The sequence below is a fragment of the Engystomops pustulosus genome, chromosome 7, assembly GCF_040894005.1.
Source record: "Engystomops pustulosus chromosome 7, aEngPut4.maternal, whole genome shotgun sequence".
Taxonomy (NCBI): domain Eukaryota; kingdom Metazoa; phylum Chordata; class Amphibia; order Anura; family Leptodactylidae; genus Engystomops; species Engystomops pustulosus.
In genome coordinates, this window is record NC_092417.1 from 111,389,968 (window position 1) to 111,417,479 (window position 27,512).

Here is a 27,512-nt window from a genome sequence, read left to right on the forward strand (position 1 = left end):
CGCTAATGGGCTTTCTCTTCCTTAGGAGCAGCTTTAGGATGCTGGGTCTGGAAACCCTGGAATATCATAGGAGAAGATCCGTTGAGGCAGTAAGGGAGGTGCCGGATTAGCCATTTCCAATCAGGAGGATGCTGGCCCTTTAAGGCTAGGAGAGCCGGCGTGCGCCCTAGAGAGCGGGAACACCCTAGAAAGTGGGTCATTTGGGGGACTTTTATTGTATTTTTTTAAATTGTATTTTATTTGTAAACATTTAGATGCATAGGCTGATATACACAGTGAGTTCCCTTTAGGTGCCACGGTTAAGTATTACCGCGGGTCCGATGAAGGACCCCAGGGCTGCCCTCATTACTTGCATGACAGATCCTGTCTCTGACAGAATCTGTTATGCAGCTATTGAAGCCCTGGGTTCCTTCATAGGTCCCGTAGTCATGTTTGACTGCGGCACATAAAGGGTTAAAAAGGGTTACAGCAGAGGCCCAGAGGCACACTGTCAATGTTGACAGTTGTCTGGACTCTTTGCATTTCGAGTATAAGCCAAGTTTTTCAGCACAAAAATGTGCTGAAAACCCCTAACTAGGCTTATACTCAAGTCTATAAAAAAACGTGTACTCACCTTCCAACACCCCCCGGCAGGTCCTCTTCTAGCCATCGATGTTCCGGCTCCGCCTCACACTATGCACACACTATGATGTCAGCAAGCGACTGATGTCACAACTAGAGCAATGGCAATGCGTGGAGAAAGGGAGCCAGAGAACATCAATGGCTAGAAGAGGACCTGCCAGGGGGGGGGGGGGCGGGGGGCGTCGGAAGGTGAGTACCCTTTTTCTGTTCAATAAACTTTATTGAAAATAGTAAGTAACAATAAGTATGGAGTCAGGACAGAGTTTCAGTATACAGGCTTTAAAGCATATAGACACAAGTTAGCGTATCAGTATTACAGCTGGGTTGTGAAAGACAGTCCACATTATGCTAAAAGCGATATCAATGTCAAAACAAAGGCTGACTCCTTTAGTGTAAGTATAAAGGAACTTGAGAACAAATCTAAGTTATTACTAAACAAATATTAACAACATTAACCACATTAAACATTTACAACACGGGGAACCGAGGGAAAACACATAAGGGTATACAAAGGAATAAGGAAGGGAGGGAGGGGAGAAACACACCGGGTGCGAGAGAAAGGAAGAAGAATAAAAGAATACTTCTTACTTAGACCAAGTCAACCACCCCTATTTCTATCCAAGAGGCAAATTCTGTCAAACTTCGGAAGTCAATCCACGGGGACCAGACCTTGGTATACCTATCTATCTGGGAGTCCGCCAGTCCCTCTATGGCTCTCATCTCCTCCATTCTCATGATATGGTTCAGGGCCTCTGCCCACTGGGCCCTTGAAGGACTTACACTTGACTTCCAAAGTCTGGTAATTATCTGGCGAGTAGCGGAAATGCAGTGTCTCATAAATCCTTTTTTTTATTGCAGAAATGGAGCCAGGAATCATGGATAGTAGCCCAATCTCTGGAAGAGGTACAACCGTGTCTGACCATAGTTTATTGTAAAGTGCGAAAACTGCTTCCCACAGCCTTCTCACCCCAGGGCAAGACCACCAGATATGTAACATGGAACCATGTTCCCTGTCACACCTCCAGCATATATCAGACACCGCTGGGAACATTTTATGTAGCTTTTCTGGGGTTCGATACCATCTGGCGACAATTTAAAAATTTGTCTCCTGTATTTGTGATGAGACAGAGAGTTTATGGGTCAAGACAGCCGCCTTATCCCATTCCTCTTCAGCAAATGTTTTGTTCAATGCTCTTTCCCAGGCCTGTCTGTACGGGACTGGCTTACTATTAGTCCTCTCTCTCTCAACAGCCACCCATAGACTACAGATATCAAATGTCTAGGAGTATCTTTGCTCGTGAAAATTTGTTCCATAAATGTTAGTTTCCGTGTTAGTGATTGTATGGGACCCAGGGATTGTAAGAAGCTGCTTAATTGATTAGCCATAAACCATCTGCTACCTCTCATGTCTGCAGGAAACCAGCCTTCCAGTGAGTGTATGTCACGGCCTTCCAGTGCGTGTCGTACCAAAGAAATCAGGGTTCAGATCACGTAGGGGGCACCTAGCATCTAGAAATATTGGTGACATGGGCCCCGGTATGGAGGTCAAATTATGTTGTTTCCTCATTCTGTCCCAGCTACCTAAAAGTGTTTTATGGAGGGGTGTGCAGGGAGAGGATGTGTCACGGTCTGCTGGGGAAAGCCAGAGGGATGCCATCAGAGGTGACGATTTCAAAGAGGCTTCTAATGTCACCCAAAGCTTGGAGGACGAATTCAAGACTGCATCTGCTAAACAAGCCAGCGTAGAGGCTTCATGGTATAGACCTATATCAGGTAAGCCCGCCCCCCCCCCCAGCTCTTTGGGTCTGGTGAGGAGAGTGTGAGCCATCCGAGGTCTAGAGGAATCCCATATAAAGCCTGAGATCACCCTTTTAAGTCTACTAAAGAAGGAAGGAGCCACGTGTAAGGGTATTGTTTGGAAGAAATAGAGTATTTTCGGTAGAATATCCATTTTAATTATTCTAATCCTTAATAATTCTAATCCTTCCGAACCAGGAAAGCGGTAGACGCTTCCAGGCAAGGAGCTCTTTCTCCAGTGACGTTAATAGGGGCTGATAGTTAACCTGAAAAAGGCTAGATAAATCCACGGGATTTTTAGCCCCAAATACGTGATGGCATTTTCGGCCCAGCGAAAGGGAAACTCATTCTTAATATCTCCCACCACAGTGTCAGTCAGATTAACATTAAGCAGTTCGGACTTAGTGAGGTTTACTTTAAAGTTAGAAAGTTCGGAAAAGATTTTAAACTCTGCCATTACTGACGGGAGCATCGTACGTGGTTGTGTGATAAATAATAATAAATCATCCGCGAAGATGGCCATTTTGTGATGGAGCCCACCTAGCTGGAGACCCTTGATAGATTTATTATTTCTAATGGCATTTGCCAATGATTCCATCACTAAGATGTAGAGCAATGGTGATATTGGGCACCCCTGACGAGTTCGTTTACTTATGGCAAAGGGGGCAGTAAGGTCCCCATTTACCCTGACCATCGCCGTGCTGATAGAGGGCCATTATACGGGCTAGCATAAGGGTGCCAAGGCCTATCTGCCTGAGCATTTGCTCCATAAAATTCCAACTTACCCTGTCGAATGCCTTTTCGGCATCGACGGAGAGTAAGCACATAGGAATGTTTTGCCTTCGAGCAGCATGCATCAAAGACACCGTTTTGATAGTATTGTCCCTGGCTTCCCTGCTCGGGACAAACCCCACCTGTTCTTTATGTATGAGGCCTGGGATCAGTGTTTGTAGACACTGCGCCAACAACTTAGAGTATATTTTTATATCTATGTTTATGAGGGAGATGGGTCTAAAGTTGGCACAATGGGTGGCGTCTTTCCCAGGTTTTGGAATCACAGATATATGTGCCATTAGAGATTGTTTGGGGAAAGTAGCCCCCCTAGCTATTGCGTTGTAGGATGATAGGAGGGGTTCAATTATATCCGTTTTCATCGCTTTGTAAAAGCGTGGAGAGAAGCCGTCCGGTCCCGGGCTCTTGCCCACTTTCAGTTCTTTAATCACCTGGGCAAGTTCCTCAGGTGTAAACTCATCCTCCAAGCCCTGGGCCAACTGCTGTGATATATACGCTTTGGGGCATACTTAGACAGGTATGCAGCTATGGCCTCCCTCTTGTCCGCATCCGCCTGCATTGGTAAGTTATAGAGAGATTCGTAGAATTCCCTGAATTCCTCTAGAATTCCAGAGGGGTTGAATGCCGTACCCTTAGTGGGCGAGTTAATAGACATAACCCTTGAGGATAGTAGTCTGGGGTGTAGGGCCCTAGATAGCCACCGCACTTGTTGCCATATTCAAAAAAGCCAAATCTTAGGCGATCCCTTGCGCATAAGGTTTTCTGGTCTAAAATTTGCTGAATTTGTTGCCTAACTGAAGATAATTCTGCACTTAGAGTATCAGTCTTCTGAGCTTTGTTTGCAGACTCAAGAGAAGCCAATGTAGATCGCAAGGATTGAAGTTTGAAAGCATTTTGCCGCTTAAGTCTAGCCCTATGGGACATAAATATTCTACGTAGGTCGCATTTCAGCCCCTCCCACATGAGCAGAGCATTATTATGATCAATTGAGTTGCCTGTCTTAAAACACTCTATAGCCACCTTGATCTCAGCTAGACATAGGGCGTCTTTTAATAAGTGATCGTTAAGCCGCCAGGAGAATGTCTTCCTCTTCTGGGGAAAAGGTCTTATAGCACCCAATACCGGAGCATGGTCAGACCATATTATGGAATCAATAGAGCAAGTAGGGCTGAGATCAAGAAGGGAATGAGAGACCAGAATTGTATCAATACGGCTATATGTGTTATGGACACTAGAATGGTGACTGTAATCCCTTTGTGCCGGATGCAATATTCTCCAGAGGTCCACTAAATTTAGTTTAACTAACTCCTGTCTTAGTCTATGGGTGGCCGCAAATGAGATCGAGGACTTACCTTCAGAGGTGTCTAGGTCTGGATCAAGTGGTACATTCAGATCGCCACCAAGTATGATGTCCGAACCTCCAGCAAAACCTGCCAAATCCTCCAGGAGACGAATACCATATGCAATTTGCCCTGTATTAGGGAAATAAACGTTAGCCAAGGTATAGATAGAGCCTGCAACAGAGATTTTAAGGAAGAGAAATCTACCTTCCTGGTCCACCTTAGAGTCTAGAATCTGTGGAGAGAAGGAGGAGTGAAATGCCACAGAGACCCCTTTGGACTTCTGCACTGGATTTGGTGCATGAAACCATACGTTATAAAATTTGTTACGACACGTGGGTACACAAGAGGCCTTGAAATGTGTTTCTTGAAACATGACTATTTGCACACGTTTCTTATGGAATCTATACAAAATTTGCCCTCTTTCTCCTGGGCTATTCAGGCCCCTAGCGTTAAATGTGGCAAAGGATAAATTGGTCATTTTGGGTTAGTGGTAAGATCACTTGTACAAGGCCTAAGAAGGGAAGAGATAGACTAACAATTAGAAGGGATAGGAAGACAAGGACTAGACGTTGACTCACACGACAAACAAGGACAGACCGGGGGTTCACAAATAATAAGGGATAGGAGGACAAGGACGAGACGTTGACTCATACGACGTACAAGGACAGACCGGGGGTTCACAAATAATAAAACTACCAACGAATAAGAATTCTCGGAGTACCTGGTTCCCCAGTCAATAGACCAGGTGTTAGACCAGATTAACTTGTGTTATATACTAATCTACACTACAGTGCTATGCACTAAGCAACACTTTGGGGGTCATTTATTAAGGGCCCGATTCGCGTTTTCCCGACGTGTTACCCGAATATTTCCGTTTTGCGCCGCTTGTACTTAAATTGCCCCGGGATTTTGGCGCACGCGATCGGATTGTGGCGCATCGGCGCTGGCATGCGCGCGACGGAAATCGGGGGGCGTGGCCGAACGAAAACCCGACGTATTCGGAAAAACCGCCGCATTTAAAAACCGAAAATGTGTCGCATAAGGACCGCTTACCTTCACCTGGTCCAGCTCGGTGCATTCCGGCGCGATGAGTTTACTTTCAGCGCAGCAGCGCCACCTGGTGGACGGCGGAAGAACTACCTTATTAAATCCCGGCCGGACCCGAATCCAGAGCGGAGAAGCCGCCGCTGGAACGCGAATGGACCGGGTAAGTAAATTTGCCCCTATGTGTCACCAACCCTACTTGGGAACTTAGGCAAAAACTTTTGAAGGTTGTGCACCGGACCCTGTGAAAAGAAGAGTACAAGGCCTCTCAGGCCAGATATAAGAGCAGCAGGCAGGACATTTGTTACAGCAAAACAACAGTTGCATTTAAATCATCTCCTTCTTAATGGTATAGACGGGGGGAACTATAAGAAAGATAAGCTAGCAATAACTCTCTAAACCATCTTCTATATATTGAACTCAGGGCCTTAGGGTTGGCCCACAGATGTAGCACTTCTGGATCTCTTGGGGTCTCGCTGCTGCTTCGGCGGGATCCTGTTCCATTGTTCCCTAGGAGAGGACACTGGCAGAGAGACTGGACGTGGCCAGTCTGGCAGGGACACCATCGTAAGTTCAAAAGTTCCTAAGAATCCAGGTAGGTCCCCCAGACGTCTGAAAGATGCGCTCTTTCCATCTTTTTTAGCCAACAGTTGAAGGGATACCCCCATCTATATAAGATGTCGCGATCTCTGATCATTTGTAATAAAGGCTTGAGAGCTTTTCTGAGGAATAACGTACGCCTAGCAAGATCTGGCAGGATCAGTAAAGGCGAGTCACCATGTTGCAAGCCACTAGAGTCTCTAACACGCTGTAAGATTCGTTCTTTATCCTTGTAAAAATGGATACGGCAGATGACATCACGTACACGTTTAGGATCTGAGGAGCGCGGGCCAAGCGTGCGGTGAATCCTATCTATTTCGATCTTTTTGTTAGGAGGCAGTTGTAGCAAGTTACCAAAGAATTTCTGAGCCCAATTCTCTAACTGCGACGGCAGAACCTCTTCTGGGAGACCACGTATTCTCAGATTATTTCGTCTATGACGATTCCGAATATCATCAAGATGATCCATGATATCAGCAATTTGAGACGTGTGTTGTACAATAACCTCTTTATGAGAATGAATAACATCACGCATTCCTTCCTGTTGTTCCTCCAATTCTAGGACCCTGTGACCCACATGCTTAATCTCTGACTTAATATCCTCCATATCCTTCTTATGTGAGGCCTCCATCTTCCCCAGGAGGGTCTGTAGGTCTTCTCTTGTAGGCAAAGCCATTATGTGTGACTTCCAGTCCCACTCATCTCGTTTAGACCGGGAAGGTGCGGAGGCATCCGGCCATTGTACCCCACCGCCAGTGGCAGGGGAATTGCGAGGGTAGGCAGGGCTATGTGCAGAAACCCAGCAAGGAGAGGCCCCCAATGAGGCAGAGTGGGCCCCCGGACTTGGTGGGAAGAGCCCATGTTGGACCTCCTGGTGGGGGTTATTGAGGGCACCTACTGACCCCTCAGATGCATTTAGAGAAGAGGGGGCATCCCTCACTGGCCGGGGACTATAAGGGCCTGGGTAGCTATCTGAAGGGCTGCTAGGCCTCCTTGCTTCTGGCAGAGCCGCCATATCCGCCCATGTGGCATGCTCTTGGCGGGCTGAAGTCTCCACCACCGCGGCTCGTCCCCCGGAGCCTACCTGATCCGGAGAAGAGTGCGCTGCCTCTCTGTGTGAGTCCGTTTCCATGGCGGACTTCCCACCTTCTGCCGCTGCGGACTGTAGAAGCATCCCGCTCCTCTGCGTTGTCGGAGCGGAAGCGCTGGTGCTCGCTGTGCTGGCGGCCATCTTGGCTGGTGTGTGCTTGTTGATAGCGGAGCTGACCGGCTCGAAGAAGGTGGCCACGCTCCCATTTTCTTTCCGGGATCTCCCGGTGCTCCATCATAGCCAAGGTACGTGCCTCTGGGATGCCTGCTGCCTTAAAATATCGGGGTCTCGGAGCGGAGCACTGCAAACGTGCGTCTTATCCCGCCATTAGCTGGCCACGCCCCCGTACCCTTTTTTTTTCTTATAGGCTTGGCATTCCTCTGGAAGGGGCCACAGGCTGTATACTGGGGACAGGGGGCTGTAGGCTGTATACTGGGGACAGGGGGCTGCAGGCTGTATACCAGGGACAGGGGGCTGCTGGCTGTATACTGGGGGCAGGGGCTGCAGGCTGTATAGGGGGGGCAGGGGCTACAGACTGTATACTGGGGGAAGGGGCTGCGGGACTGCTGGCTGTATACTGGGGGTAGGGGCTGTATACTGGGGGGCAGGGGCTGCAGACTGTATACTGGGGGGGCAGGGTCTGCAGGCTGTATATTGGGGGCAGGGTCTGCAGGCTGTATACTGTAGACAGGGGGCTGCAAGCTGTATACTGTGGACAGGGGGCTGTAGGTTGTATACTGGGTACAGGGGGCTTCATACTGGGGAGGCAGGGGCTGCAGGATGTATACTTGGGGGCAGGAGCTGCAGGCTGTATATTGGGTGGGCAGCAGGCTGTATAATGGGGGCAGGGGCTTCTGGCTATATATGGGGGGCAGGTGCTGCAGGCTATATACTGGGGGCTAGGGACTGCAGGTTATATACTGGGGTGTTGGGACTGCAGATTACATATTCGGGGGGCAGGGGCTGCAGGCTATATACTGGGAAAGGAGCCTCTGGCTACATACTGGGGGGCATGCACTGGCTGGCTATATACTGGGGGCAGGCTGGGACCAATGCATTTCCTGCCCTAGGCTTTTACTTGAGTCAATAGTTTTTATTCCAATTTTTTGTGTCAAAATTAGGTACCCGGCTTATACTCGGGTCGGCTTATACTCAAGTATATACGGTACATTTTTTGTGTAATAGATTTTTGCTCTTTGCTCTCTTTTTTTTGGTGTTCACCATATACCCTAAGTAACATCTTTATTCTATGGGTCAGTATGATTACGGCAATACCAAATGTCTATATTTTTGCTTATTTTTTACTACTTTTACTACTTTTTTACTATGTAGAATAGCATAGCCATTTTCCAAGTGCCATCACTATTTTAATTTTTGGTATATAGAGCTGGTTGAGAGGTTGTTTTTTTGCGGGGCAGCCAGAGGCAAGGAGTGTTGTCCAGCAATCCTCAATAGTGGGAGTATATAGTGGGAGGTACTGGTGCTGAATAAAGTCACCTTATTTCCTGAGCAGAGACTGTAACATCGCGCATGGAGGAATCTTCCATGCTCACCGTGGGCCAACTTCATCATTGTAGGTTCTCTGCTGTGGGCGGAGGTGTGTGTGAACTGTGACCATTGCACACATGGTGAGTGCTGAGAGATTGGGGCAGTACGACCCCTGGATTGTTTTGGACCCTGCAGGAATGAGACATTATCTGGAGGGCTGACTGTTGGGTCTGGCATTTGAGGAAGGGAAAGGGTGAGACCTGTATTGCAGTGAAGAAGATCCTCAGACCCTCAGTTATATGCACGGTTTCTGCGGGCTACGGTCAGCAGAGTATTGTAAATTAAGCTGGCTAACTTTCTCTGGGGTTATCTTGCGGTTTTATCATTAAGTCTGACCAGCATGAATTAGGATGGCATTTTCTGACATTTAATATTGACAATCTCTGCTTATATTTCTTTTATATTTCTTTCTGTACCAGGTGAAGAGTTTGTTGGTGTATTATAGTTTTGGTTATTGAAGAGGTAAAGACGGGTGAGAGCCGTCTCCCATTTGTCATTAAGAAATATTATGGTCAGTCAACAACACCAATTTGAATCTGGATCGGAGCCGAACCAGCATCGGCAAACATGGGGTGCCGGCTGTAACATATAGCCAACATCCCTGTGTAACACCCGCGGAGTGGGCTCGCGGGTGTTTAACCCGTTAAATGCCGGAGTCAGTGCAACCGCCGCATTTAACATGCCTTTGGGGGGGTTTTCCCCCACAATCTGCGCCCGCAACGTTTTCGGGGGCCGCCGATCGCTGCTATGGCAACTCTGGGGTCACTCTGCTATGGCAACTCTGCTGGCAGTGCCTGAAAGATCGCGTCAGTGACGTCATCTTTCAGGCACAGTGTCAGCCTATACAAGTGCATAGGCAGACATTGTTAATACCCTGCGATACATTAGTATTGCAGAGTACTATCATGAACAAGCAATCAGATGATTGCTTGTTCATGTCCCATGGTGGAAACTGTGAAAAAGTTAAAAAAAAATGTTATTCAATAAAAAATGAAATAATAAATCAATAAAAATGCCCATAAGCCCCATAACATATAAAGAGACATATAACCCCAAAAAAGTCTAAATCATAACACAAACCCCACATATATAGTATCACCGTGTCCGTAACCCGAAGAATAATAGTAAATCATTATTGAACCCGTATGATGAACGCCATTAAAAACCTGCCAAAAATTATCATTTTTACATATTCAATCTTACAAAAAATGCAATAAAAAGTAATTAAAAAAAATATATGTACTCCAGATTGATACTGGTGCAAAGTACAACATGTCCCGCAAAAAACAAGCCATCAACCAGCTCCGTAGGCAAAAAAGTATTTGACAAATTTAGTAAAATGTAAGAAAATATATTCAAGTCTGGTATCCCTGTAATCGTATGGACCCATAGAATAAAGATAACATTATAGGCTAAATGGTGAACATGGAAAAAAAAAAAGTAAAAAATCCAGTACAGAATTGATGCTTTTCTACTCGTGACCTCAAAAACAAGTTCCTAAATTTTCAACAATAGGTGATACCAACCCCAAAATGGTAACACTGGAAAAATCATCTCATCCCGCAAAAAAAATGCTGTCACATGGCTCCAATAACAAAAAAGCAAAAATTTTATAGCCTACAAAAGGGGCCAATGAGGAAAGTAAAATCCTGGCAGCTGCAGGGCGCTCCTTCCCTTCTGCGCCTCGCTGTGCCCCCATAAAACAAGTAACGGCCACATGTGGGGGGTCTCTGCACTCGGGAGAAATTGCATAACAAATTGTATGGTGGGTTTTCTCTTTTTATCTTTTAGAAATGTGTAAATTTTAGGGCTAAATGAACGTATAACCGACAAAATTTGACCATTCTAAATTTCACCTCCATTTTGATTCAATCACTATGAAGATCTCAAGGGGTTAACAATCTTCCTAAAAGCTGTTTCTGATAGGTTAAGGGGTGCAGATTTTAGAATGGGTTGATTATATAGGGGTTTTTTGATGTTAAATATGTAAAATTTCATTTAAAAAAGTATTTATCCCCAAAATAGTCAATCGGAAAACCGATACAGTATTCGATTTGTAAGCCGCGTGACATCAAAATTATCCAGACATTTAAAAAATTATGAAAATGTAAAGTAGACATAAGGGAAATGTTATTCGGCAACTTATTTAGATGGTAAATCTATCTGCCTGAAAACGCGATGATTTCGAATTTCTAAAATGGCTAATGTTTCCTTTTTTTGTAAACGCAAAACTTGTGAAGACAACCTGCGGATAGAATACAATAACTCCAAATAATAACAATAAACTATACTGCACTTTGAGGGTGGTGGCACACATGGTGTTTTGAAGACATTTTTAGGCCGTTTTTTAAGCAGTCAGTTAAAAAACGCATGGGTTTTTAGAAAACGCATCCATTTTGGACCGTTTTTCCCAATTATCTTAATTAAGAAAATTAAGATGATTATGTTAATTAAGATAATTTGAAAACTGACAAAAAGGGTCAAAAAAACGATGTGTTTTCAAAAAACGTTTAATGGATTGCTTATAAATGGCCTGAGGCTGGCAGCACACATGGCGTTTTGAACCCATTTTTAGGTTGTTTTCAAGCAGTCCGTTAAAAAACGCATGCGTTAAAACACGCGTCCGTTTTTGCCCGGTTTTACCAAATATCTTAATTAAAAACTGATCTGTTTTGGCCAATATTTTCATTGGTCTGAAATGCATTACGACAGCTCTGGAGAGGTGATTTGCCTAATTATGAATGAATTATTAATTAATTAATGCATGCGTCAACAAAACGCATTCGCATGCGTTACGAAGTGTTTTGTAATGCATCGTAACTCCTGTAATTGTAATGCGTTTTAAACGCGATGAAAACGCAGGTCAAAATGTGTCGTGTAAACGCGACCTGAGGGTGCAGTCACATGTCGTTTTTGACGCATGCGTTTAAAAAACGCATTGCAACAGCTCAGGAGAGATTTGTCTAATTAAACTGCTGTAAGCACTTGTGTTTATAAAACTTGTGTTAACACACACATTAACATTGCATGAACAAACGAATGTGTTAACACTGTTGGCTCAGTCAACATGAATAGGCCTCGTCCAAGCACTTCAGGGCTTGGAGATGCAAGAAGAGGAGGAGGCATTGCTGAGATAAGGGATCCCCCTAGGGCAGATTGTGAAAGGTAGGCCCGTGATGTTAGTTGCAGGCCAAGGTTCACACTTGACAATGAGAATTTCAAAACTTACAGTCCAAAACATCAGCAGGCAGGGCCAGCACTGGGGATACCTGCGTAAGTGCTGGGGCCGAGGACACATAAGGTAGTAAATAAGGAATCCATGAGGAGATGGGGGCTTATATAAAGGGGGATGTTTGGGATGATAAGCTAAGGCATATTTTAGGGAACAGGAGTTTTAGTTTGTGAATTTTTTATGCTGCCACATGAGTTCACTGCAAAAGGGGCTCACAGAGGTTCTATAGCCCAGGGGCCTACTGAAACAGGTTGTAAACAGCTCCTGCAGGCACACACAAGGCTGTGGATTGGTTGACTGTGACAATAATTCCGTTCTGGTGCTTGTAGTCAGTAGGCTGGAAATAGGAGCCATGTTGGCTCTGCTTCTTTTGCAGCAAGCTAGGTGCAGGGATGCATCTCTCTGGAGGAATCTCAAGAGTGAGCCCCAAACAGAGCCTTAATTTATAGACTCAATCTGTCCAGACAAGAAATCAACCACTTAAAAAACACAAAAAAACTAGAAATACTCACCTCCACTCCTCTTCATCTAGATCCCGCCGCTGTCCTCCACTTGTCTCGTCATGCCACGATCACATAAAATTAGCCTATATATAGCAGAACGGAGCACAGAAACAAGATGTCCGGCGCTCCGGGCTGCTAATTATGCATGCCCTTGCCACCTTCCTCTCCCATGAGTGCCAGACATCATGAGTGCCATCCCCTTGCTCTGTGCTGCTAATAATACATTTTTTAGGTCTTTTAAATGCTAAATTGCGGATATACTAGTAGCGATTACGGGTATTAGCGGTGGGTGTTTGCTGCAATATGCACCCCACCTCTATATGATGAGGGGTCTCCCCTCTGTATGATAAGGGCTCATATGTACGTTAAAGGGGTTTGCCCATGAAGGAAAATTCACAAATTGTAAAGTAAGGGGTTAAAAATGATCTAGGGGATTACACTTTTCCTCGGTTTTATTGCTGTTTTAGCTCCTATCACCCAGTGATGGTCAGTGTAAGATACCAGAGTGTTGGTGGGAACTCATTATGATCCATGTGTGCTGACAATGTGCTTAGATACAAGGTACAGGTACAGGTTTATATACACTTCCATTTAGCTTCTGAATACTAACTAGTATCTGACACAGAAAGAGACAGATCAGAGATTAGAGATGATGGGATCCATGAGATGAATATTACACACGACTCAGCCAAACCATACATAGCTCTGCTATATCTCACCTATAACCCATACTATCAGATCTGCTGTGCCTCTACCCTCCCCCAGATAAAGATCTTATCTGTCTGTAGCTTTACATACTCTCCTCACGAGCCACAGACAGGAAGTCAGGGTGTGTGTGTGAGCTAGTTCTGGAATGCAAGGGTGAGGGCTAGAGGCATAGAGCAGTTCAGCTTAGTGTCAAACAGAAGAGCAAAATGTCTGTCTAAACTCAGAAGTTACATTGTTTACACCAGGACTGATAGAGACAGGTTGGACTTATATCTGTGAAATGTTGCATTTTTTTGTAATAACAGTGAATTAGAGAATGTGCAACATCCCCAGAATGCCAGAGTGGCTGGTGATTGCGGCCTAGATGATGTCACGGTACTTGGTATGGGGACTGGAGGGCTGTCCTACAGCCTGGCAGGTCTCCAGCAGTAGGCGTATGCAGTAAATATGGAGGGAGAGGCTGATGCACTGATTCTCCCTGGGGCAACCCCTGAGTGTCTGTAAGATAGGTCCCTGGGTAACGGATGGGCAAGCCTGTGGTGGTAGAAAGCCGTATCCAGGGATCAGACGGGGGCAACGTTGTGCAAATCAACTCATGGTTCTTTATTGAAGAACAGGTAGCAGTCAACAGGCTTAAACAGTCAAACATCAGATTCAAGGTCTGGTACTGGAGTGGTCGTGGAGATTGGTCCTCGGGAATAAAGCTCCAGCCTGGTAGTTTATGCAGGATGGGATTATGGAGACGGAGCTGTGTCCAAACTATGGAAGCTACAGCTCTGGATTAGAGTCCCCTGACTCAGTTCCTGGGATCGGGTTATGTGGCGGCACTGAAGGTGTGCTAAACTCCGTCTTTCTGTTCACTCAGACCATGTGGTCTGGACTGCTGACAGACTCCTGAGAAGGAGCATGAGGTCTGGACAAACCAGCTAAGGCTACATGCACATGTACCGTAGTACGGCGGCATACATCGGCGCCGGGGGAGAGGAGGATAGGGCTGCTTCTCCATAGGAATACACATTGCACTGCGCTGTTTTGTAGAAAGATAGGACATGTCCCACCTTTCTATGGGGCATGGAACGGTACGGTGACGCACGTGTCCTGCACTTTACCGCTCCCTTACGGCGCTGTGAGGCCATTGCAATGTATGGGGGACGTATATACGCCGTATATATTACCCCCCATATGTTCGTGTGAGTGTAGCCTAAGACTGGACTATCAGGTCTGGATCATGTGCTCCCCCTGGTCAGGTGGTAGCACCTCTCCAATAGCACTCCAGTTTACAATACAGCCACATAATTGGATAACATCTTACACCCATTTAACTTTCCAGGCAGAGGCTACAGTAGCAGATTACCTGAGATCTCCCTGCATTATCCCTTGGGTGAGTTGGGCAGTCTCACCAGATGGATCCTGACAGGTAGAGGGCTCTATTTGCAACTACCCCCTTGCTTATATGTTGGCGTGGGTGTTGAACATTTGTTGCAAAAGTGTTATTTTGTTATCCATTTAAGAATACCCTTTTAAGAGGTTAAATGTGCATTTTTTACATTGAGTCCTGTGTCTGAGGTTCGTGGTGTGCCTTGCTCGCTATTTCTGCCAGGATTCGGGTCCGGACGGGATTTATGAAGGTAGTTCCTCCGCCTGAAAAGCATCGGAACGCGCCGGAATACACCGAGCTGGACCAGGTGAAGGTAAGCGCTTCCCAAGCGACACATTTTCGGTTATTAAATGCGCCGGTTTTTCCGAATACGTCGGGTTTTCGTTCGGCCACGCCCCCCGATTTCCGTGGCGTGCATGCCAGCGCCGATGCGCCACAATCCGATCGCGTGCGCCAAAATCCCGGGGCAATTCAGGTACAATCGGGGCAAATCGTAAATATTCGGGTAACACGTCGGGAAAGCGCGAATCGGGCCCTTAGTAAATGACCCCCAATATGCAGCATAACGTATATCACAGTGCACAGTGATATACGGGGCAGGTCAGGTGCAGCTATAGTTGCTTCCCCTGTGCCTAGCACTTACTTTATATTATTTATCTGGGTCAGTTTTCTCATCCACACACAGCACATATTTCATTTCCTTCCTTTATTGCTCATGAGTTCATGTTTCTCTATAGATTTTCAAAACCATTTAACACATTATTAGCTCGGGAATGACACTGATTATAAGCTACAGTCGCTCCATCCTCATCTCTGTTGGCGCAGGAACTATTTTCCAGGTGTAACACTATGCGGAAGGTTACTCACACTGGGCGGGACAATTTTTTCGGAGATAACAAGAACTGAGTTGACATAGCCACGCCCAAAAGAATACTCCGCCCACATATGCAAACGATTCGCGTCTCTGCCAATAACGTTCCTCTCTTGCGCTTTGTTCCGCCCCGGAAATAGATCTGGCGGCGCACTGGGCTTAGGGGGGTGGGGTTGGTTGCACGCCGGCTGTGTGTACGGTGCCGTTTTTACGGTACCATGGCGGCCCATGGAGGGCCCAGGGTACGGGCGCTGTACTCCTGCGAACACTGGGAGATTGTTAAACCATCTGTGACTGAGCTCTCCCGAGAGGTCCGTACTAACATACTGTGCACGGTGAACGGATGCGGTAAAGTGCTCCCGAATCCCCCTGCACTTAACATGCACTTGGTGAAGTCCCATGGAGTGCAGGTGAGATATATCTGGACTGTACCAAAAATCAACACTTTTACGGGGGGTACAATAAAAAGACAAATGAATCCCCTAGTGGTGGTAGTGGGCTACAGATAAGGTTTATTGACTCCTAGGTGGTTCCATGGTTACCAGTTTCTTTCAGTGGAGGCTGCTTTCTCATATAGGTGACATAGACGTGTGCAGTGGTAATGGGGACCTTTATGCTATAAGGGTTTTTCTAGAAAATAAAAATGCTCATATGTTACTTGTCACGTTTACCATGTGACTTATCAGACCCCGGCTTGTTGTGTACACCTGCTGGAAGGTATGTGACCGATGCATGACTTGGCCACACATCACCCCTCTCCCTCCTGTCACCATTGACAAGGCTGGCCCAGTCAGAGGTCTACACAAGCTGGGGGCTACATGAATTTAAATGTCACAATCATCCATCCTCTATTTGTTTTACAGCTGCCTGTCAGTATGCTACGGTACCCTCACAGTCCAGCAGCTATCAGTAAAAGGGAATCTGTCAGATCTGACCATATAAAGCTGCAGCTGTGGAGATCTGTTGTCCTACCTTTGTGTATGGTTTTAGTAGCAGCAGAACTATGAAAAACACAATTGTACTCTAGGATTGGAACTGGATATGTAGCGCTCCTGTGTTAGTTGTATTCATTGAACATGGTAGACTGACAGAGTAGTGGCCCAACAGAAACTGCTACAACAGTTATTCATAGGGGAAAGAGATCTCCCACACTACTGTTCTATGTCCAGCTACTATCCTAGAATATAAATGCAGTTTGCACAGCTCCATACTTCGCAACAGTCGCAGATCCAGCGGGACAGTCAGTTTTAGGCTCTGTCCGAGGTGGCAATGGGTATGTCCCAGGACAACAAATCTATTGTGCCGTCTAGATGCTCATAGAGATAATGCAGAGAGCTGTTAGCTGGGGTCACAGTATGAAGGGGGCATAATATTAGGGTGAGATGGGGTGATGTAGCTACAATGTGGCCACATTGTGATTGGGAGTGATGGGGCACAAATGGGAATTTTACAGCTTGCAGTAAGTGTTAGGGCTTTGGGTAATAAAAAAAAAAAAAATCTTTTGTCCCTCTTTTGCTTCCACAAGAGAGGCCATCCTGCTGCTACTAAAAACTCGCACTAAATTATCTGATATTAACAAGGCAAGACAGAAAAAAATTGCCCTGCATCTCGCGGCAAATTTAAAGGGGTTGGCCACTTTACCTCATGTTTTGTGCTGAAAAACCCTAACTCGGCTTATACTCGAGTCTATAAAAAAATTAACACTGTACTCAGCTTTCCGATGCCCCCTGTAGGTCCTCTTCTGCTTCCGATGCTCCAGTGCTGCCTCAGGTTTTTCCACTCCTCTTTGGGTCCTCTCGCGATGCCGGCGGCTCACAATGACGTCGGCAAGCGGCTGAAGTCATTCTGTGTGCTGGCCGAGCGCGAAGACCCGAAGAGGAGCGGAACAAGCCAAAGGACCTGGAGAGGATCCAAAGCAAAAAGAGGACATACGGGGGGAGGGGAGGGAGAGCGTTGGAAAGGTGAGTACAGTGTTACTTTTTAAATGCTGCGGGGGGCCTGACGGGCTATGTTCTGGGGGGGAGGCCGTGACCAATGTATTTTCCACCCTCGGCTTATACCCAAGTCCATAGGTTTTCCCAGGTTTTTTGTGTTAAAATTGGGTACTTTGGCTTATACTCAGTCTGCTTATACTTGAGTATATTCGATAATCTGCCTCCATCCAGCATTTTCATTCTATAGGAAATCAATGACCGTACATGATACAATGTAACCTCTCGTCATTGTCAGCAGCACATGCTTGAAGCCTACACACATTCCACATGTCATCCACACCAGTGAGCCGCTGCTTTATGGCTGTAATCCTGTATTATATAGCAAGGATTTTTTCCCAAATGTTTTTCTCTTAAGGCTGAACATGAACAGAATGACTTCATTGTACACATGGTATTACACCAAAGAGCAAGTTATAACATGTAGTATTATAAGCCTTGAGCTGTAGAAGAGAGTACCGGCCCAAGCGAGGAACATGACACTTTCAAGCCACTGTGATAGTGCGTGGGTTATTCTTTTTGCCTATATTAGTAACATTTGCATAGAAATGTGACGACTCAATTAAGGTCTGATTGAGTTTTTCATGACTACATTGATAAGAGACAGAACAATGGTACTAGTGGGGACTAATAGTTTAATAAAATGTTATAAAAATAAATGGTTAAAGGGGTATTCCCATTACAGCAAATTAATGTTATTGTTTGTATTATAAAAAGTTATAAAATTTTCCAACGGTTTTCTAGGTCTCTGCTTGTTTCCCTTCTATACAAAAGCTTCTATGTTTACTTCCAGTGGATAGAAATCGGACCATGGTCACACAGGTGCACAGCTTGTTATATCACACAGCTCTGATTAGCTCTCTATGAATAACTCTATGATATAACAAGCTGTGCATCTGTGTGACCATGGTCAGATTTCTGTCCACTCAAAGTAAACATAGAAGCTTTCTTTAGAATGACAGCAAGTGGAGATCTAGAAAACCATGAGGAATTGATAGTATATTGGAAAATTTTATCTATTTTTTTTTTTTTAGCATAAAAACATAAATTTGCTGAAATGGGAATACCCCTTTAAGCTGATAGGTGATAAGGTATAAGATTGACTGGTTGTATAACGTAAAGCACACATGACAGGATACTAAGAGTGAATGGTTTATACCTCAGTATCACTAGTTGATCCTTGTGATGTCCAGCAATTCTTGTGCCCCTCCACTAGGTGTCAGCAGTGGGATGGTAATCACATATATCACACCTACATGATATATGTAATTATTCCCCACCTATTTACATCACTAATCATTTTAACCATTTTCTGCATAAAAGTTTTATTAGTCCCACACTAGTACCTTATTCCAGTGGTGACTATACAAAATCGTTGTGCCCCTTTGGCTCTGCCAGTCTTTTTGGCTGCCCATCTGTGTAGCTAAAGGATTGTCATTTCACTAAAGCAGGGGGCTGCACCAGGAACGCTACTGATCCAGATCCCTGGCTATTCATGTGATGGCTACACACCCCCAGAATAAGAGCTGCTGTCCATTTTGGGCATGTTGATCATGATGGCTACCATTCATCTATGATGAAATTCCCTGACTATTAATAACTTGCTGTGTCTAAGAATTTAATAGTTTTCATAAGGTAAGTATTTGTCTTGCTTTAACATTTTGGGTTGTGAATGCGTTATATTGTCCTTTTTTTAGGGATCTTTTATAAAAACCATTTTGCAGGTACATGGCTATAAATTTCCATAGCATAGTAAACATGACATTGTGATGTCCTTGAAGATTTCCATCTCATTGATGCTATCCATCTGTTGCTGCTTCTCATCTGGGGAATTCCTTAATTAGTGCTTTTGGAAGTCCCCAATGTTCCTGTCAGGAGCAGGTGTATTGTGTTATCTGGTGACATCAGATCTGTTCCTGTTTTATATAATACGGCTGATATTTTATGAAATCTGTTTACTTTTTTTTTTTGGAAGACTTCATGAATTTTTCAGCAGTTTGCAATTTGATTCTTTATTTCCACCAGGTAGTTTAATTTTAAGATTTATGTATGCTTTCTGTGCAGGAAGGAATAACGAATCCCACTCTACGGAAAGATTTGAAAGCTTCACAAAAACTATATTGCTGTCCAATAGAAGGATGCCCTCGAGGATCCAACAGACCTTTCTCACAGTTCTCCCGTGTAAAGCAGGTATGAGTTCTGTGCATATCTTCCCTGCTTTCATTGCAACTAATTAGGTTTCCTTTATTTAAAGGGGTAGTCTCTTCTGGGTATTGACATTTCATTTAATTCATCTGCCATATATATTCTTTAGTTGGATGTCATAAAAAATGTACCTGTGTGAAGATAATTTCCAATTAATGTAGTCATATGGTTCCTTAGAAACAGAACAGCTATCCTTGGATACGACCACCGCTGCTAGAGCAATTGCACAAAGAAACAAATATTTTTTTTTGCATATGAAATGGCCAAGAGTTACTGCAAGTTGTCCTATATTAATGAATGCTGAATCAAGATGGTCAGACGAGCCTCAATAGCGCCTGCCTGGTCACTGCTGCCTGAGTGCAGGGGAGGTCGTATCCAATGAAAGCTTTCTAAAGGGAAAACATGACTACATTTATAGGAAATTATCTGCACATTAGTATATTTTAATAACATGGAATTGGAGAAATGTATTTACAGTATATACTCGAGTATAATGCCAACCCAAGTGTAAGCCGAGGCCCCTAATTTTAACACAAAATCCTGGTAAAGCCTATATTTTTTACTAGCGTATAAGCAGAGTTTGGGTTTTCAGCACTTTTTTTTGTGCAGAAAAACTAGGTTTATACTCGAGTATAAGTCTACTTGTACATGGCAGATAAATTAAATGTAAATTTTGAGATGGGAATACCACTTTTAATATTTTAACCGGTTCGCGACCGCCCGCCGTGTATTCACGGCGGCGGTCGCGCCGCGCTGCATGGAGAGGGCTCACGGGCTGAGCCCTCTCCATAGCCGGTAAGTCTTTGCTGCATATTGCAGCAAAGGCTTACCGGTAACATCCGCGATCGGTGCTAGCACCGATCGCGGGTGTTTTTACAGCGTGGGCTGCCGGCAAAGCTGCCGGCAGCCTCAAACAGATAGCGGCGCAAGGGCGCCGCCATCTTACCTGGGATCGCCGCTCCCCGTGACGTCATCGGGGGGCGGCGATCCGTCTCCATGGTAGCCTCGGGTCTTCCGAAGACCCGAGGCTATTTCGTTTTAACCCCTTCATTACAATGTGCTGATAGCACATTGTAATGAATGAGGAAGAAAATCCCCATATACTGCCATACTGTAGTATGGCAGCATATGATAGGATCGATCTGACAACCTAGGGTTAAAGTACCCTAGGGAGTCTGAAAAATAGTATAAATAAAAATAAAAAAAAGTTTAAAAAAAAAAAATTATAATAAAAAAACAAAAATTTCAAATCACCCCACTTTCCCTAGAACTGACATAAATATAAATAAACAGTAAAAATCATAAACACATCAGGTATCGACGCGTCCGAAAATGCCCGATCTATCAAAATATGATAACGGTTTTTCAATGCGTTTAACCCCGTAACGGAAAATAGCGCCCAAAGTCGAAAATGGCACTTTTTTGCCATTTTGAAAAATCTAAAAAAATCTATAAAAAGTGATCAAAAGGTCGTACAGTCCTAAAAATGATATCATTGAAAATATTATCAAATTTCGCAAAAAATGACACCACCCACAGCTCCGTACACCAAAGTATAAAAAAGTTATTAGCGCCAGAAGTTGGCAAAATCAAAAAAAATTTTTTTGTACAGGAGGTTTTAATTTTTGTAAATGTATGAAAACATTATAAAACCTATACAAATTTGGTATCCCCTTAATCGTACCGACCCAAAGAATAAAGTAGACATGTCATTTGGGGCGCTCAGTGAAAGACGTAATATCCAAGCCCACAAGAAATTGGCGCAAATGCGTTTTTTCACCATTTTCATTGCATTTGGAATTTTTTTCCCGCTTCCGAGTACATGGCATGAAATATTTAATACCATCATTATGAAGTGCAATTTGTTACGCAGAAAACAAGCTGTCACACAGCTCTTTACGTGTAAAAATAAAAAAGTTATAGATTTTTGAAGGTGGGGAGTGAAAAATGGACATGAAAAAACAGGAAAGGGCCCGGTCCTTAACCGGTTAATATATATATATATCTCTATATCTTGCACCAACATCCAGTTGGATCCTAGTATGTCATCAATGCATGATATCCTTGTAGCCCTCATGTCTTATCAAATTTAAAACTTTATTCATTGTTAAAGTAAAATCTAGTATATCATAGAGAAGTGGTCATCAACCTTTTTTTGCCAAAGGACCGGCTGTAAACATAAATTTTGTCCATGGACCACTGTGTGGGGGGATGTGGTCTGGTGTCATAGTTTCATAGTCAAAAATGTATATTTGCATGCCCCACCATAACTCCCTGTGTGCCTAGTTTATATTGTCCCCTTTCCTGCATCATGCCTTGCTCACATGTCCTCTTACCTTTAGCTGCCCCCACCCTTTGCTTCCAATGTCCCCTTTCCTAGCCGAACTGTCAAAAAAATATATATATATATAAATTTCATTCCCCTGTGGTGGTTGAAAATCTCTGTGCAGCGCTGCAGAATCTGTGTGCTCTGTATAAACGAAAACTTTTATTCGTACAGTAATCGCCGCTTGATGGAGCCAGCTGTGTAAAACATGTGTCCGTCTTTTCCTTATTGTTTTGAGGAAGTTTTTGCACTTTAGATTCAAGGTTCCTATTCTGCCCCCCCCTTCCCCCAGGAGAAGTTTATTTATATCATATTTATATGTTGTGAATATTATTTGGGGACAGAATCGCACTTTGGAGAGGTGCCTTTATTCCTCTTGTATTGTTCCACCGCATGTCTTGCTCAATTTTACTTGAAATGTGTTATTGTATTTACGATTAAGTTTGTGATTTTTCACTATTTTTTTTCCTCGTATACTTGTTTATTTAGCAGTGGTGTAGGATATTTAGCTTCTTTCACCCTGAATAAGCGTGTTTAACGAAAGGTTTGCATATTTCAGCACTTCATGAAAATGCATGCAGAAAAGAAGCACAAATGTGACAAATGCGGAAATTCCTATGGCACGGAGTGGGACTTGAAGAGGCATATTGGATATTGCGGAAAGACCTTTAAGTGCACATGCGGATGTCCTTATGCCAGCAGAACGGCCCTGCTATCACATACCCACAGAATGGGCCATGAGATTCCTGTTGAACACAGGTAAAATATCCCTATAATTCTTATGTACATGAGGGGTTTTTATATAATGATCCTGTAATATTGTATTATAATTGTTTTATTATATTTTGATGGTAGAAAAGGTTTCTTTGAGAAGCATTGAACAGCAACTCGTTCTGGTAGTTAAAATAACATCCTTGTCCAGCATGTAAGGTGAGGGAGAGCGCTGCTGAATATTGCTAGATGTTCCCAATTCATGTTGATCTCTGGAGAATGTACTGTCAAATTCATGCCCTTTGTGCTCTCATGCTGATGACTTATCAGCACCTATTCACTGGACATAGTCTGAGACATAATGCTCCATCCATTGTATAGCGATCACTAGCGAACTAGAGCTCTGCGGGAGATGAGCTGCAGTTCCCCAGTGCACCAGCTGGGCATTATACAGGGCATTACACAGGGCATTCTGCCTGGACTGTGTCCAGTTTATAGGTTCCAACATCCAAAAGGCCACAATTAAACTAAATAGTGCAAGTGCGGGTTGTTGAAACCCAAATGATCATATTCTGAGGTTGTAGCCCGGGGATACATCATTAGTATGAAAAATTCAAGACTAGTCTACAAAACCCTCTTAAAAGGCAATGAGTGAGTGCAAGATTATAAAATGGAAGTATGGACTTTATTTCCTATAGCATCGCAACATAAGCATCTTGCTAATGTCACCGTTCTACCCTTATAGCTTATACATGAACGTCATTGTGCAGTGTCCTTCATGTGAAAAGCACAGGGAAAAAGACACATTTGTATTAATACGCATGAAGCTTTTTATAAGGAATAAAACTGCCTATACAAGCATCTATGAAGCTTGTAAAGGCGTTAATGCAACCTCTGCAGAAATAGATCTCAGAAACAAGATGTGCATTTTTTCCATTGTACTTCATAATAATTTTTTTCTGGTTTTGTCTTACAGGTACTGATGCAAAATGTTTGAAAGTACCTTTTAGATGTTACAGTGCAAATACATATAGGGCTAGTTCAATATTAACAAATGTTAAAGGAAATCTACCATCAAAATCATTTGATCATTAGAAACCTGTGACACTTAAGTACTGCACAAGTGCTAAGCGATCAGGGTGAGACGGTGTAACAGCCTGTAAATCCAGATCATAGAGGGGCTATGGTAGCCACTCAGGATCATTAGCATAATTTTAAGTTATTTTTGAGTAAGTTTCCCTGGTTTATAATGCTTTATTTCAATGGTAGATTTCCTTTAAATGATTTAATTACTAAACTGTAAATTCCCTATTGTGTGACTGTTGTTTTGATATATAATAGTGTCTTTGGCTACACTATTTAAAAAAAAATATATATATCCGTATTCTTCCTGTTTACCAATGTGCTGCCTCTGATCTCAATCCACAGGATTAAAATGCATAGTGATTGGGGGGTGAGGGGGAGTCATTTTATAATTCACAGGAGCCCCTGACTCATTTTAATATTATTGTGTGGAGCAACTCGCTAGAGTAAGTGAGGTAGGACCTTTGGTTGGAGGGCTAGATGCGCCTAACAGGTTCCCTTTTAAGATAAGAGGAAGCGAACGCATATATTATACATATGATCCTATTTTAGGTTTCTTCCTCCAACTTTAAAACTTGTTAAACTCCTTTCTCTTGTTTTGATATATGTATGTGTGATTTGCCTGCAGAGACCCACCTGTAAAGAAACGAAAACTTGAAGCATCCAAGCAGAATCAGAAAGCTGTGGAAGAGCAGCCTGCCGTGTCTGCAGGAACCACAAAAGTTGGCCAGCAGGTGGCAGAAATGAAGGTTGTTACTAGTGAAACTTGTATAACTGACATCCCTTACATTCACTCGAACCAAGCACAAAAACTTCTTTTACCAAAACTGACATTAATTAAGTTGCCAGTGGTGCAAGTGACCCATCTGCCCGTCCTGGTTTCATCTCCTGAGTGCTCCATGAAGTCCATGGTTGTGGCAGTGAATAACAGAGGGTCAGTGATGAGTACACTACAGATAGTGCCTCAGTATAACGGGACTCTTCTTTCTAGCATAGACACGGAGGCTAGTAGTCCAGCTGGTCCTGTAAATACATATGTGCAGGTCAATATGGAAGGATCTCCTCCTCCGGTCTCTAATGCAATGAGCACTTTGAATACTAAAACCAGAACAACGTCTGATGTCCAAACTGACTTATCGTTCTTCTCGCCCAGTATAATGCCAAATAACTCTTGGACGTCTCCTGAGTCTTGCGTGTCGTCCTCTTCTCAAACTGACTTATCATTTAGTGCGGAAATGTCTCTACCTATTAGTGTTGAGACTCAGACTCTTCAAGAAAGTGCTGCTTTTTCCACAAAATCTCAGTCAGACGTCAATTCTGTTGGCACTTATGGGATTTCTAGGGAAACTCAAACCAACAATGTTTGTATGTTAAGAGAAACTCCAATGCTGGTGGATCAGTCAGTCATGTGTGATAATCTCTTGTCTAGTGCTAATTCTCTGTACACTGTATCTACACAGACAAGTCAGGCAGGGCATGCTTACATTTCTGGATCCTTGGGACAAAACCTTCTGGAGACCAATAACCTCAAAGACATAAGGGAAGAGGAGATTAAGCAGGGCACCTTCATGAACTTTAACTCTCAGAATGGGACATTTTCCTCACAAAACATGATCGACAACCAAACCCAAACCATGGAACTTTTGAGTGATCTTGAAAAGATCCTGTCTGACAATATATCTGGTCAGTCAATGTCCGGGGGAGAGGCTAATTTATCAACCACTTGTAACCAAAACCCAAGTATAGATTTTGATATTGATGAGTTCTTTTCTGCCTCTAACATTCAGACGCAAACTGAGGAGAGTGTGCTGGGTAATCTCAATTCAGAATATTTGGATATCGAAACTCAAACAGACTTCTTATTTTCAAAAGATTCAACCCAAACCTTCATGAACAAAGGGAACTCCAACATTCTTGGCATGGAAACGTTTGATACACAAACCCAGACTGACCTCAACTATTTTCTAAATGACAGTTCTCACTTGCGTCTGGGGAACATCCTGAAGCAGTCTAGTTTCTCAATGAGCACAGATTCCTCAGATGCAGAGAGCAACACTGATGGGGCGACAACCAGCAAAACGCTACCCTGCTCTACCCTCGAAAGTCAAGTACAACAGAACTGTGCCGAGACGCAGACTACCGACAGCTCCTTTGATACTCTGGGAAGTCTATTCTTGACTAGTAACGAGACCCAGACTGCAATGGATGATTTTCTGCTGGCTGACCTGGCATGGAATACAATGGAGTCTCAGTTCAGCTCAGTGGAAACCCAGACTTGTGAGGAGAGGTTCTCTTTGTTCTCAGAAAAATCTGACAACTAAAGATTTTGCTTCAGAACGAATCATGCCGATGGCGGTGAATGAACAGCACCCTCTCCTTCTATGTATCGGGTTGTCCATGCATGTATCCTGCAAAACACATAGCAACCTCACTGTCCTGCAACTATCACTAAGTGTTGCACAGCTGTATGGCGCACAGAAACTACTACAGCCTCATGAATGATGCATTGCTAGAAGTGATTCTCAAATCCATGTGTTACTGTACATTATAATTGTAGATGGCTGCTCTATTTTGTATATTGGCTATAACACATAGAAAAGCACCTTATTTATTTGGTCTCCATTGTAAGTTATTTATACTGTGATGATAAAAAATACTGGACTGTGATATGTCTCTTTATGTTGCCTTTGTTATAACCTTACACAAATTATTCATTTTGTAAGTTATACTTTGGGTGCTAGTCTATTACTGGGTCTGGACTACATTAGAGAGCACAAAGAAAATTAATTCAGACCGATGGTTTAAAAATGTGGGTGGTCTCTAGTTCTCTATCTCTTGGCTTATTCAAGCACCCCCCTCTGTGTAACAGGAAAGTGTTCCTCTGCTGTCAGTGGCCCCTCAACTCATGTGCAGAGGAAGCGGCTCTCCTTAGACACTGCCTCTGCTGGAAGGAGACGGATCCAAACCTCCCGACTTTCATAGCCAAGAAAAAGGGATGAAATATGTGGCACACTATTGTTTTTTCCCTAAGCCATGCTTTGCTCTGCACCTACTCCACCCCCAAAAGGTATACTTTTGCCCTTTAGTGCCTTCCACCTCCCACTCACATTGTATACACACAGGGTATAACAAAAAGGCTGAGATGGTGAAATATCTTGCGAAATACACAGATTCAAAAACTAAAAATGTGTGAAATATTTTTCAAAAACACAACCCTTAGTGTAATTTGACGTACATGTTGCCGCATCCCAACATACATGACGACTCGCCGATCGCCCATGAAATCGATGTGGGAGCTCTGCTGTGACAGCCGGGCTCCTGCACTAACAGCTGGGATGCAGTTATGTTGACCACAGCATCTACTCGGCCCACAGGTCACCTTGCATGGAATTGCCGACCGATTCCCTGTCAGTCCTGAGGTCTGATGAAGGACTCTAGGGCTGCTGGCAGTAAATGCCTGCATGCTTTGAATTGTCACTTTTTAATGGCTATGCAAATTTTTTTTTTTTTTTTTTGGCAATTTGGACATATAAGGTCTTATTTTCTGTGACATGAGATGCACTTTACAAATACTTCATTTTAGTGGGTCATTAGCTTATTGATGAGATTTTATTAACTCTTGAAATCGACAATTTTTGGTTTCCATTCTTTTTGCATCCTTTGGGGGGG

General features: G+C 43.8%; 2 protein-coding genes across 3 annotated transcripts in view; one reads left to right on the top strand and one right to left on the bottom strand.

Moving 5' to 3' along the window:
- NLRC5 (NLR family CARD domain containing 5) overlaps positions 1-665 on the bottom strand; it is a 118,210-nt gene extending 117,545 nt beyond the window's left edge. The window contains exon 1 of the mRNA XM_072117559.1: positions 614-665. The gene's annotated coding sequence lies outside the window, so the exon portion shown is untranslated. The remainder of the gene's footprint in view (positions 1-613) is intronic.
- Positions 666-1,501: 836 nt separating this feature from the next.
- ATMIN (ATM interactor) lies at positions 1,502-26,523 on the top strand. Of its 2 annotated transcripts, none has more exons than XM_072117562.1 (4): positions 1,502-1,524; positions 19,583-19,708; positions 22,609-22,808; positions 24,472-26,523. In XM_072117562.1, exons 3-4 carry the CDS (start codon positions 22,615-22,617, stop codon positions 26,162-26,164), a joined length of 1,887 nt encoding a protein of 628 aa, XP_071973663.1. In that variant the 5' UTR covers positions 1,502-1,524; positions 19,583-19,708; positions 22,609-22,614; the 3' UTR covers positions 26,165-26,523. The 2 variants fall into 2 exon arrangements, with proteins under 2 accessions (XP_071973663.1, XP_071973662.1); XM_072117561.1 differs by lacking the exon at positions 1,502-1,524 and adding an exon at positions 15,644-15,937.
- The last annotated feature ends 989 nt before the right edge of the window (positions 26,524-27,512 follow it).